The sequence below is a fragment of the Nerophis lumbriciformis genome, linkage group LG01 (assembly GCF_033978685.3).
Source record: "Nerophis lumbriciformis linkage group LG01, RoL_Nlum_v2.1, whole genome shotgun sequence".
Classification (NCBI taxonomy): Eukaryota; Metazoa; Chordata; class Actinopteri; order Syngnathiformes; family Syngnathidae; genus Nerophis; species Nerophis lumbriciformis.
Genome location: NC_084548.2, coordinates 56677424 through 56691571, shown reverse-complemented (window position 1 = coordinate 56691571; position 14148 = coordinate 56677424). Strand labels below are relative to the sequence as shown.

The window sequence follows — 14148 nt, the reverse complement described above, 5'->3', positions numbered from 1 at the left end:
AATTTATTTGATTTCAAAGAGAGACAGTAATTTGAGATACATGTGTTAAGAGTTAAGCACTAAGTCACAGACCCAAATAAGCTCGTAAATTCTCTTTTTGTTCCTTCTTTCTTTTATTTTCCTTCATTATTCCATAAACGTAATTCCATATTACATAATGTACAGTATGTACATCTTCCGAGTATTTATACATATCAATATGAGACAGGAAGCGTAAAGTACAGTATACTGTTTTGCAAAACCATATTTTTCTTCAGGAAGCAGTGACCCTACTGCATGTATTTTAGGCCTGGTGGGACTTTCAATATTTAATGTTTGTCTTGTCAGAAAATGTCCTCACATCCCATTTGGGACCAAAACATCATATGATGTATGGCTCTCGTGGCTTCATTCAATAACAGTGAGAGTAAAGGCACCTAATGGCTGTGCTATTCAATTCTATAACATGACCACACATACTGAAATATTTGAGTTTATTAAACATAAATAATATGACATGGAGTGTTTTCATTATTTTACAAATGCCACCGCATTCTTTAAAAGGTTACTGTGGTGTGCAGTGCATATGGTATTTCCATCATTTTCACAAGTCCATCTTAATGTCCACTTTCTGTCCTCGTCAGCACAATCGAGCGTCACCTGTCAGTGGTTGTGGCGTCCTCTTTCTGACCTGAGCTGTGTCGTCCCGGCAACAGCCTGTGAGAGGCATCCAGTGCCTGCTGGCTCTCTGCTTTGCCCTGACAGCAGCCGCAGCAGAGTGTGGCGAGGAGGCGCGTACGGACTGGAGCGGTGAACAACACAAACATGATGCAGTTGGCTGCTCCCTGTGATGTGTTGCCAATACCCTGCCGACAAACAACGTAACTTCATTTGCAATCAAAACATCCTAGCTTGAGTGTGCATCCTTAGTTATTTTTGTCCTCATTCCTTTTTGAGTGCTATTTTTGTTATTATTTTTATTCATTTTTCTGCTCTACCGGCTAAGCCGACAGTGACGCAGTTTGAGAATTACTGGTCTAGCACCCCTACAACCCTGAAAAAGACAAGCGCTAGAAAATGGATGGATGGTCTAAATAATATACGTATTAAAATGTACTGACGGAAGTATTTGATTCAAGACACAGCATTAATGGTAAAAAATGAGATAGCTGAGGCTCATTTATTTGAGCAGTGATAATTAGGGACATCCTGATGTCTGGTCCCAATACGATTTTTAGGCCTCAGGTCCGATCCGATTTTGAGACCCGATCCGATACTTTGACAATATATTATACAACTGAAAATGCTTTTTCATCAAGTACTAAAGTAAACACAATAACACATTTAAAAAAATCTTATGCTAATGTTCTTGGAATTTGCTAGTATTGTTGAAAATCAGATAATGTATTACATGTGTGGTGTTGACGTCCATCCATCCATCCATCCATCTTCTTCCGCTTATCCGAGGTCGGGTCGCGGGGGCAGCAGCCTAAGCAGGAAAGCCCAGACTTTCCTCTCCCCAGCCACTTCGTCCAGCTCTTCCCGGGGGATCCCGAGGCATTCCCAGGCCAGTCGGGAGACATAGTCTTCCCAACGTGTCCTGGGTCTTCTCTGTGGCCTCCTACCGGTTGGACGTGCCCTAAACACCTCCCTAGGGAGGCGTTCGGGTGGCATCCTGACCAGATGCCCGAACCACCTCATCTGGCTCCTCTCGATGTGGAGGAGCAGTGGCTTTACTTTGAGTTCCCCACGGATGGCAGAGCTTCTCACCCTATCTCTAAGGGAGAGCCCCGCCACCCGGCGGAGGAAACTCATTTCGGCCGCTTGTACCCGTGATCTTGTCCTTTCGGTCATAACCCAAAGCTCATGACCATAGGTGAGGATGGGAACGTAGATCGACCGGTAAATTGAGAGCTTTGCCTTCCGGCTCAGCTCCTTCTTCACCACAACGGATCGATACAACGTCCGCATTACTGAAGACGCCGCACCGATCCGCCTGTCGATCTCACGATCCACTCTTCCCTCACTCGTGAACAAGACTCCTAGGTACTTGAACTCCTCCACTTGGGGCAGGGTCTCCTCCCAACCTGGACATGGCATTCCACCCTTTTCCGGGCGAGAACCATGGACTCGGACTTGGAGGTGCTGATTCTCATCCCAGTCGCTTCACACTCAGCTGCGAACCGATCCAGTGAGAGCTGAAGATCCTGGCCAGATGAAGCCATCAGGACCAAATCATCTGCAAAAAGCAGAGACCTAATCCTGTAGCCACCAAACTGGATCCCCTCAATGCCCTGACTGCGCCTAGAAATTCTGTCCATAAAAGTTATGAACAGAATCGGTGACAAAGGGCAGCCTTGGCGGAGTCCAACCCTCACTGGAAACGTGTCCAACTTACTACCGGCAATGCGGACCAAGCTCTGACACTGATTATACAGGGAGCGGACCGCCACAATCAGACAGTCCGATACCCCATACTCTCTGAGCACTCTCCACAGGACTTCCCGAGGGACACGATTGAATGCCTTCTCAAAGTCCACAAAGCACATGTAGACTGGTTGGGCAAACTCCCATGCACCCTCAAGGACCCTGCCAAGAATATAGAGCTGGTCCACAGTTCCACGACCAGGACGAAAACCACACTGTTCCTCCTGAATCCGAGGTTCGACTATCCGGCGTAGCCTCTTCTCCAGTACACCTGAATAAACCTTACCGGGAAGGCTGTGGTGTTGACGTTTCATACAATTTTTTTTTTAAACAAAAACTACTATTGGCTTCGATTTACATTTAGAGTTTTCCTGTATCCGGAGACTAACTGCCTAAGTTTGTAAACAATAACAAAACCAACAAAAAAAAAGATGTAAAAATGAGAGCAAGAACAATTTATATGCTGATCATATACTAGGTATTAATGGAATCGACATCTGGATCGATCACCCTTACTTTACATTGAAGCTTTAGCGGTTAGCTTCTTGTGTCGTCCAGCTCGGTGTGTGTGTGTGCAGCATGCTTAGCCATTCCTTTTCCTCTAGTCCAGTGTTTTTCAACCACTGTGCCGCGGCACACCAGTGTGCTGTGAGATACAGCCTAGTGTGCCGTGGGAGATTATGCAGTTTCACCTATTTGGGTTAAAAATATTTTTGCAAACCAGTAATTATAATCTGCAAATAATGTGCCGTTGTTGAGTGTCGGTGCTGTTTAGAGCTTGGCAGAGTAACCATGTTATACCATACCATATCAGTAGGTGGAAGCCGGCAGCTAATTGCTTTGTAGATGTCGGGAACACGTCGTGTGAAACGACAATGGTTTGTCGTGATCACAATATGCAGGCGACAGCGGGAGGCAGTGTGCAGGTAAAAAGGTATCTAATGCTTAAACCAAAAATAAACACAAGGTGAGTGCCCCTAAGAGAAGGCATTAAAGCTAAGGGAAGGCTATGCAGAACAAAACTAAAACTGAACTGGCTACAAAGTAAGCAAAAACAGAATGCTGGACGACAGCAAAAACTTACAGCGTGTGGAGCAGAGACGGCGTCCACAAAGTACATCCGTGCAAAAAAAGATAGCAACAACTTAAATATTCTTGATTGCTAAAACAAAGCAGGTGCGGGGAATAGCGCTCAAAGGAAGACATGAAACTGCAACATGAAAAGCCACCAAAATAGGAGCGCAAGACACGACACATGGGAAAACACCAAAAAACTCCAAATAAGTCAGGGCGTGATGTGATAGGTGGTGACAGTACACCTAGTTTGAGACAAGAGCTACATGGATGGATGGATGGTTGGTAATTGTTTAAAGTCATATCCAACAATTGCGACAACGATTTTTTACTGCCAACTTAGTTTCGTTTTTTAATGATTTCTGCTGGTGGTGTGCCTCCGCATTTTTTCAATGAAAAAAATGCGCCTTGGCTCAAAAAAGGTTGAAAAACACTGCTCTAGTCCACCAGTGATAATGTTACGTGGAAGAAACTTGGTCATAGTGATGTGGATTAGAATCCAAGAAGACGCTTTGTCATTTTTGTAAACGAGTCTGTCGTAAACACACAAAATAGCCAACTCGGATTAGGAGTGGTAAACTGTGGTTAGGAGAGGACCCACTTATCATTTTCAATGTGTTTTTGTAGAATTAGTGACAGAATTTCACTCACATGTAGAGTCACCAGCACAGGGTTCTGTCCGGCCGGCGATCCGACCAGTAGCAGAATGAAGCGTATTGTGCTCCAAATCCGCAACACAATGAAGATAATAGGGATGAGTGTTAGCTTCGTGTCTGCCATGGAGGAGTAGGAGTGCGATGGCGTCCTGTTGGCCAAGAGTGGACGGTACTCTGAAAGGGCAGCATGCTGAGAAAAGAGAGCACAATATACAATAAATAAATGAAGGACTTTTACCCTGGGGTTTCCGCTTTTGTCCTCACCGCTGTGTGGATGTGCCTCTTGATGAGGATGTAGAGGACCGGGAGGGTGAGGTAAGCCAGGAATTCCCAGATCTTCCCAGTCAGGAGCATCCACAGGACTCGGTCGGGACTGTGGATCCTGATCCAGCACCAGCCCACGGACACCTCCGAAGCATTGTAGCCAATCTTGTTGAGGCACACGGCTGCAACAGTGATGGCCAGGGGAACCCCCCAGCTAAACAATACAGGGTTGATTTAGACAGGGGGTGTACAAAGTGGGGCCCGCAGATCATTTCCAACATCCCGCGGCCCATTTTAAAAACAATATTACCAAAAAAAAAAAAAATTTAAATGTGAAGAAAAAACAGCAAACATAATAGAATAAGAAAATGTTGCAGTATTGACACTAATAACACAAATCTGCCATGTCAGCATTTTTTATTTTTTTTTTTACATTAAAACCGTCATTGTTAAAAAAATAAAAACGTACGATCGACAAATAGAAATGAAATTAGATTTAAAGTAAAAGAAAAAAAATATTGATAGATAGCGTATTTTGAACACTTTTATGAGTTGTGGGGCCTTTTGAGAACTTCAGTCTGATTTTTTTTTTTTAAATGTCAGTGTTCAAAAAATTATATGAATCAAAAGCAATGTTGTTATGAATTGTTTACCTATTTAAGGCTCCAAATACTTCACATCATATTTTGCATTTTGAAAAATGTTTTGGGTGAAATACTGCATATTTTGTGTTTTTGCAATAAAAAAAACAATTTACTTGGGGGGAAAAAAAGGGCAAAAAACCAACTTTATGGTAAGGGATGTATCTGGAGTTGATCAATAGATATTTAAGTGTTGAAAATGATCCATCCCCATCCATTTTCTACCGCTTGTCCCTTTTTTTGGGGTCGCGGGGGGTGCTGGAGCCTATCTCAGCTGCAGTGTTGAAAATTATAATAAATATTAATATACAAGGCAGCACGGTGGAAGAGAGGTTAGTGCGTCTGCCTCACAATATGAAGGTGCTGAGTAGTCTGGGGTTCAATCCCAGGCTCTGGATCTTTCTGTGTGGAGTTTGCATGTTCTCCCCATGACTGCGTGGGTTCCCTCCGGGTACTCCGGCTTCCTCCCACCTCCAAAGACATGCACCTGGGGATAGGTTGATTGGCAACACTAAATTGGCCCTAGTGTGTGAATGTTGTCTGTCTATCTGTGTTGGCCCTGTGATGAGGTGGCGACTTGTCCAGGGTGTACCCCGCCTTCCGCCCGATTGTAGCTGAGATAGGCTCCAGCGCCCCCCGCGACCCCGAAGGGAATAAGCGGTAGAAAATGGATGGATGGATGGATTAATATACAACTTATTTTTAACACTTTAATAACTGAGACCCTTTTTGGTCCCGGGACCTTTAACGATCACCAAAATTGAAGGGAGCCCTAATGGTTTTAAAAATTACAAATATCAAAATGGCCCCCACATGCCTTCATTTTTATTTATTTTTTAATTTTTTGTCCTGTCCAGCTTCTCAGGCAAATCATATAGTTGATGCCCATATCGGCTGTTCAGATTTACTTTACAAAAGAGAAGTGTATAGAATACTTCTCTTGTTGCCTTATTTGTATTGGACTTTATTAAATGTATTTATCATTTGGTGCAGCCGGGCCAGAGCAGGAGGGGGAAAAGAAGGAAGTTGCCTTCATTTTTCAGTGAAAAAAGTTTAGACACACCTGTTTTAGACTATGACATCATCACTTTTTCTAATATCTTGTTCCACTTTTAAATGCCGAGTGGCTTCAATACCCGTCCACATGTGACGCCTTGTGACAGACCGAGGCTCCGTTGTTGTCGCCAAACTTCATATAAAAGGTTTCAAGCTGCAAGAGCTAAAAATATGTATTTTCATGTCAGAATGACAAATTGTTTCCAATAGCATCTTGCCGGCGAGCCAGCCTGTCTGTGCTTCGTGTACAAGCGGCTCAATAGCTGTGTTGTAACACCCCAAATACAACGTCTCAGTATTCACAAAAGCCAAACTTATACTGCAGATGCTGTGGTGAAGAGCACGCGGGGCCGAACACATCGTAAACATAGTAGATTCATTGTTCGTCTCAACAACAACATGAAGATCCTTCCTGTTTATAAGTATATCATCAATGTGCAAAGTGCAATGAACACATGACATGAAGTACGCTTTGTGAATAGCATATATCAATAGAGCAATGATTCCCAGCCACAGTGCCGTGGACATTAGTGTGCCATGAAATTATCTCTGAAAAAATATTATTTATTTCAGAAAAATAATGTATCTTTGTTCATCCATCTATGCAAGTAAAATTTGGTGGCGCAAGATTTTTCTAACACAGCAGTACCTCAATGTATGATCTTAAATGGTTTTGTGATGGAACTCTTGACTCATAACACTTAATTGAGATCAACTGGTGCTTCCCCTGACCCAACAGTTACATTTTTAAAATGCAACATGCTCTTTAAAAAGAAAAACAAACATTTAATTAATATTGTATGAAAACAATACAATAGAATGTACTACGAACAACTACAGTAGTTTTATGAAGTACTATAATAAAATAATGTACAGCATTTACCATGGAAAATGGACTTCTATAGTATCTCCTTCCAGCTTCTTTTCCATCAAATACACCATCAGCAGCTTTTTCATATTTTCTTGGATAAATGTCCACCCTTTAGATATTATTTCAACATTCTTGGCTTGCTTTAGTATGGTGCAAGCTCGCAGCGATAGGCTTGAATTGCTTCACCAAGTTGGCGACACGCTCAATCATGTTTTTGATAATTTACTTCATTAATTTAATAAACATCATCCGCTTCTTCTTTGCAGTACTGTCCTTCACACTCAATTTCTTCCTTCCCATGGATGAAAAAACTAAGTTATGTCAATCTTTAGCAAAGACCAGATGTTTTGGGCGAATGTTACAGGGTTCACTGTCACATTTTCTACGCCAACTAATGGCGGGGATGCTTGTAACTCAAATTTTTGCTTGCAACTCAAAGCATAACAATTAGCCGAGAAACAACTCTTATCTCAAAACACTCTTACTGTAAGTTGAGGTATCACTGTGTGTCTTTGCTCAATAAAGCTGTTGTGGTTATTTCAATAAAGTACAATAGAGGTGCCAACTAAATACTATGTAATATTGAATATTTGTATTATATTGTTATTATTGTTTACATTTGTGATGTCGTTCTACTCTTGTTAGTTGTTTACACGCATTTGGACATTGCCAACTACTGGACTGGTATGCACATTTCAGTTTGCAAATTTCATGAACAGGTGTGCAGCCTAACATGGGTATTTTTCTCACTCGTTTTTCTCATTTTGTAACTCGGTGCATATTATTTTCACCCAACATAATTACTTAATGCACAATATAGGTAATACTGTACTGTAATGCAGGGCGTCCAAACTTTTTCCATCAAAGGCCGCAAGCTGGGAAATCAAGGAAAACGCAAGGGCCACTTTGATACATTTTGTACATTTAAGATGCTAAAACCAATGCAATGAACATCAGAATATAATACTATTTTGAGCTTTGTTCTTCTTTTTTTTGTTTAGCTTGAACATGGGAACAGAATCACACAAGAATACATCACATGTTCAGTTTCACATTTCAGCATGTCGAAAAAGGAGAAGGGGGAGGCTGATCTTTTTTAATCCTACACCTTCTCCACTTCACAGCTATTACTAATACTTTCGTTCACTTCCCAGATAAATATATACATAATATATCACATACGTAAATAAATAATAATATGTAACTTCACATGAATAAAAAGTACAATCATAATAATGATACTAATTAGGGTTGTCAAAAGATGAACTATTTTGTCTATAATTAACTCATAATTAATCTCCATTCTACTCAGATACAGGTAAATATAGATTTCTTTTTCTTGACGGTGTTTAATACTAACTGCTTTTTTAAACAGCTCAACACAATGGACACAAACCCTCTTTTACAGACACAAATACTCTTTCATTACCATTTCTGACACAGGCTCACTTTGAAAACAAACTTACTACAAATGTCAATTAAAAAAATTGCCTGGCTGTGCCTGTCAGCATGGTGCCTCCTGCATTTTCATGACAGTCGGGGCATGCAAATGTTTTGGACAGCCCCTCCTATCCCACAATATTGATGGATTGCATATTTTGGGGCGCTGACACCTATTTGCAAATGTTGTTGGTTGTAGGAGTTTACGATGCTTTATCTTTAATACTGTTTATTGTGACATCCCTGCATGTGATATAGCTAATTAATAATGCATTCATTACATTTTCAGAACATGTCAAGGGCCAATAAAAAAATAGCTGCGAGCCGAAAATGGCCCCTCAGACCCCACTTTGGACACCCCTGCTGTAATGTATGTATATTACCTGTAAGCTTCCCTAAGATGATGCTGTACATTGCAGGTGGTAGCTTGTTTCCCAACAGCCATTTGTTTCTATTAAACCTGAAACTGCATTTTAAACCATTACATCATCTGAAGTTTTGTTTTTTTAGCAGGTATTCGTTTTAGAACAAACAAATGAGATTATCATGTTATTGTTTGGAACACAAATTACCGTAAATTTCGGCCGATAAGCCGCTACTTTTTTCTACGCTTTGAACCTGTCGCACCGCGGTGAGGGAAGTCTTGTCTTGGTTTTTTCTGTCTTGTGATTTACATGTTTTATTTTGAAAAGCAACTCCTCTTGTTTCAGATCACGGGTCCTTCCTCTTGTGTCACCAGTCTGACGTCATTCCTGACCCTTGATTGTTTCCACCTGTTTCCCATTACCCTCATGTTCTTTATAAGCCCATGCCTCCCCTTGTTCTGTGCCAGATTGTCTCGAGCTTTCGTGCCTGTCTTGCGTTCCATGTCCATGCCTTGCCTTGTCCCACGTTCTACGTCCTTGCTTCCAGAATATCCCACGCTGTAATTTTGAATTAACTTTTTCTCCTCCCTCAGAGCGACTTTTGTTATTCAAACTTTTTCTACCGCAGTGGTGAGTTATAATTTTTCCCTAAAGATTTTTCCTCAAAGTTTTTGAGTGATTTTTTGTTTACATTTATTAGAGTAGTAAGTTTTATAGTCTTTATTTTCTTCCTCCTGTTGGAGCGTTTTTTTGTTAAAGTTTTTTGATAACAGATACGGTGCTAATTATAATTGTCCTTGTTTTTGTATTTCCTCCTTTTGGAGTGATTTTCGGTTTTTCCCTTTTGGAACATTTTGTCGATAGCTATTTTTGTAAATTTCATAGTATTTGAATTTACTCGGCTCTGGAGGCTTAAAGAGTTTTTCAAAATAAAAGCTTTATTTGGAATCACATCTCTGCATCTGAGTCCCTTCCTTCGTCCAAGCCTGACAGAACCCTGCGGCTTAAAAAAACGGTGCGGCTGAGTTAAATGATAAATGGGTTGTACTTGTATAGCGCTTTTCTACCTTCAAGGTACTCAAAGCGCTTTGACACTACTTCCACATTTACCCATTCACACACTGATGGAGGGAGCTGCCATGCAAGGCGCTAACCCATCAGGAGCAAGGGTGAAGTGTCTTGCTCAGGACACAACGGACATGACGAGGTTGGTACTAGGTGGGGATTGAACCAGCGACCCTCGGGTCGCGCACGGCCATTCTTCCACTGCGCCACGCCGTCCCTAAGTTATGGATTTGTCTTCACCAACATCTATAAAATGTTGTGTTCAATAGTGTTCATTAGACACAAGCAGAGACACTGAAATTACGCGCTGGTGACATAATTTACCGAAACTTTAATATTTAATATCTCAAAAACGAACATAGCAGAATCAATCATTTAAATGGCAAAACGAATGAGACTATTTTGCTTTAATTTAGACAAATGCAGAGGCTATCTGAACTTTGATTTACCTATTAAAGAATCTTTAATAACTCAGAAACAAAAAAACAACCTTTTCAACGGCACAAACCAAATCACCAAATGATTCCTGAGCACGGCGCACGCTGCAGCTCACTGCTCCCCTCACCTTCCAGGGGGAGAACATGGGGATGGGTCAGATGCAGAGGACACATTTCACCACACCCAGTGTGTGTGTGTGACAATCGTTGGGACTTTAACTTTAACAAAACAGCACAAAGGAATGCGAAAATGTTTATTTAATTTGGACAAACGGAGGGGCTGGCTAAACTTTGATTACCTTTAAAATAATCTTCAACAACTCAAAAACAAAAACAGCACAAACTACCAATTCAATGGCAAAAACCTAGCACAAACTAATGAGTCCATTTTAACAAAGTTTTGCTTGTCCTGTGGAAGGGTGGGGGGGCGCGTGGTGGGTAGCTTCACGATTGACGTCACTTTTGGAAATTTGAAACTTTATATCTCAAAAATGAAACCATAACAATCAATAACTTTTACTGCACAAACCAGCACAAATGAATGATAGTTTTCGCCCTCAAAAAAAACGACACTGCTTGTTCTGGTCCGATAATATCCATCCATCCATCCATCCATCCATTTTCTACCGCTTGTCCTTTTCGGGGTCGCAGGGGATGCGGGAGCCTATCTCAGCTGCATTCGGGCGGAAGGCGGGGTTTCACCCTGGACAAGTCGTCACCTCATGGCAGGGCCAACACAGATAGACTGACAACATTGACACACAAGGGCCAATTTAGTGTTGCCAATCAACCTATCCCCAGGTGCATGTCTTTGTTAAAGTACCAATGGTTGTCACACACACACTAGGTGTGGTAAAATTTGTCCTCTGCTTTTGACCCATCCCCTTGTTCACCCCCTGGGAGGAGAGGTGAGCAGTGAGCAGCAGCGGTGGCCACGCTCGGGAATCATTTTTGGTGATTTAACCATCAATTCCAACCTTTGATGCTGAGTACCAAGCAGGGAGGTAATGGGTTTCATTTTTATAGTCTTTGGTATGACTCGGTCGGGGATTGAACTCACAACCTGCCGATCTCAGGGCGGACACTCTAGCCACAAGGCCACTGAGCAGGTGGGTGCAAAATCCACACAGAAAGATCCTGAGCCCAGGATTGGGGACGGCGTGGCGCGGTTCGGAGAGTGGCCGTGCCAGCAACCTGAGGGGTTCCTGGTTCGATCCGCACCTTCTACCAACCTAACACTAACACTTGCTATGGTATGAAAAGGGGTAGGATTAAATAAGTTCTGCTTCTTCCTACTCCTTTTCGGACATGCTGTAATGAAACTGAAATTGTGTGATGCACCATGTTGTATTATGCATGTTCGCAATAAACTGAACTGAACTTTGTCACGTCCGTTGTGTCCTTGAGCAAGACACTTCACCCTTGCTCCTGATGGGTTGTGGTTAGGGCCTTGCATGGCACCTCCTGCCATCAGTGTGTGAATGTGTGTGTGAATGGGTGAATGTGTAAATAGTGTCAAAGCGCTTTGAGTACCTTGAAGGTAGAAAAGCGCTATACAAGTATTTACCATTTATCGAACCCAGGACCTTCGTATTGTGAGGCACACGCACTAACCCAGGGGTCACCAACCTTTTTGAAACCAAGAGCTACTTCTTGGGTACTGATTAATGCGAAGGGCTACCAGTTTCCATCCATCCATTTTCTACCGCTTATTCCCTTTGGGGTCGCGGGGGTCGCTGGAGCCTATCTCAGCTACAATCGGGCAGAAGGCGGTTTACACCCTGGACAAGTCGCCACCTCATCGCAGGGGCTACCAGTTTGATACGACAGAGATGGCAAGAATGTGTGGATATCCTGCGACACTCAAAGCAGATGCATTTCCAACGATAAAGTCAAAGAAATCTGCCGCCAGACCCCCAGGAAAAGAGAGCGGATGAGGGTATGTCTACAGAATATATTAATTGATGAAAACTGGGCTGTGTGCACTCTCAAAGTGCATGTTGTTGCCAAATGTATTTCATATGCTGTAAACCTAGTTCATAGTTGTTAGTTTCCTTTAATGCCAAACAAACACTTACCAATCGTTGGTTAGAAGGCGATCGCCGAATTTGTCCTCGCTTTCTCCCGTGTCGCTGGCTGTCGTGTTGTTTTCGTCGGTTTCGCTTGCATACGGTTCAAACCGATATGGCTCAATAGCTTCAGTTTCTTCTTCAATTTCGTTTTCGCTACCTGCCTCCACACTACAACCATCCGCTTCAATACATGCGTAATCTGTTGAATCGCTTAAGCCGCTGAAATCCGAGTCTGAATCCGAGCTAATGTCGCTATAAACTTGCTGTTCTATCCGCTATGTTTGTTTGTATCGGCATCACTGTGTGACGTCACAGGAAAATGGACGGGTGTATATAACGATGGTTAAAATCAGGCACTTTGAAGCTTTTTTTAGGGATATTGCGTGATGGGTAAATAAATTGCCAGAAATAGCCAATTTGCTCCATTTCCCTTTAACTCTATGTTATTATTAATAATTAATGATATTTATCTTTGTGGAAACACTGATCATCTTAATGACTCCTCACAATAAATATATATAGAAACAGATAAATATCAATATGCAACACTTTATTTTTATATTTTCTCTAAGTGCACATTTTTCAAATTGAACATTTTCAAATGATCACTTCTAAGACAGTCTTGTGAAATCACAATATCCCATTTTAACTAGCTAGCCACTAACATTTTTTTTTTAACAAATCATGAATTACTTTGCACCATGTTTGTACAAATAATATCTCATGTAAAATACAAAAGTCAACTCTCAAAATGTTTGAATAAATCATGTCACACTTTGAACTGGACACCAAATCTGTTTCTTTGTCAGTTAGTGAAGACCAAGTCTTTAAAATATTTTTAAATTCTATTTGAGTTTTGTCTCTCTTAGAATTAAAAATGTCGAGCAAAGCGAGACCAGCTTGCTAGTAAATAAATAACATTTAATCCCCACCTAGTACCAACCTCGTCATGTCCGTTGTGTCCTGAGCAAGACACTTCACCCTTGCTCCTGATGGGTGCTGGTTAGCGCCTTGCATGGCAGCTCCCTCCATCAGTGTGTGAATGTGTGTGTGAATGGGTAAATGTGGAAGTAGTGTCAAAGCGCTTTGAGTACCTTGAAGGTAGAAAAGCGCTATACAAGTACAACCCATTTATCATTTATTATTATTAAAAAAAAATAGAGGCAGCTCACTGGCAAGTGGTGCTATTTGAGCTATTTTTAGAACAGGCCAGCGGGCTACTCATCTGGTCCTTACGGGCTACCTGGTGCCCGCGGGCACCGCGTTGGTGACCCCTGCACTAACCCTTTACCACCGTGCTGCCTGGTCCGATAATATGTCATTTCCTATCTGGCAACACGATTTTTTTTAAAGAGACAGTAGCACTATTTTCACTTACCTGATCAGGTGGAAGAGCAGTACCATGTTGTCAGCAGCCCTTTGGTTGGACTTTACGATGAACACGTACAAGTAAACAGCAATGGCCACTGTCCAGAAAAAGGAGCTAGTATTGGCGAAGGTGGATATCGCTCCTTGGGCAACACAGTCCGGCGAGTCGGAGCCGAACACTCTCCACACTCCGTAGGCGTACGAGACCGCAGAGAGCCAGTCGGCCACTGAGAGGAAAAGCAGCAGTTTTCTCGGAGTGCTCCTTAAATCTGGCAAACTAATATAAGTGAAGATGATGAGCGACGAGCCCAGAAAGGACAGCGCGCACGACGACAACACCACCACCTGCTCGGATAAGTACACCACTGTCTCGTTGTGTTCTGCCATCTCTTTTTCCCCCGCCTATAACTACACTCCACGCATGTTCGCTAAA

The 14148-nt window shown here is 42.1% G+C and overlaps 1 protein-coding gene across 1 annotated transcript; it reads right to left on the bottom strand.

The window, feature by feature from the left end:
• Positions 1-456: 456 nt before the first annotated feature.
• Positions 457-14102, bottom strand: gpr157 (G protein-coupled receptor 157). The gene is made up of 4 exons (XM_061987859.1): positions 13726-14102; positions 4401-4614; positions 4132-4326; positions 457-845 (listed from the first exon to the last, which is right to left on the bottom strand). Exons 1-4 carry the CDS (start codon positions 14100-14102, stop codon positions 636-638), a joined length of 996 nt encoding a protein of 331 aa, XP_061843843.1. The 3' UTR covers positions 457-635.
• Between the last annotated feature and the right edge of the window lie 46 nt (positions 14103-14148).

What these genes read in the sequence shown, in the direction of transcription:
- gpr157 (XM_061987859.1), bottom strand. Translation starts at nt 14,102, where the DNA reads ATGGCAGAACACAACGAGACAGTGGTGTACTTATCCGAGCAGGTGGTG. An exon ending in CTGCTCTTCCACCTGATCAG is followed by an intron (nt 4,615 to 13,725) that starts GTAAGTGAAAAT and finishes TGTATTGTTTAG; the next exon opens with CTGGGGGGTTCCCCTGGCCA. An exon ending in AGAGGCACATCCACACAGCG is followed by an intron (nt 4,327 to 4,400) that starts GTGAGGACAAAA and finishes CTCTTTTCTCAG; the next exon opens with CATGCTGCCCTTTCAGAGTA.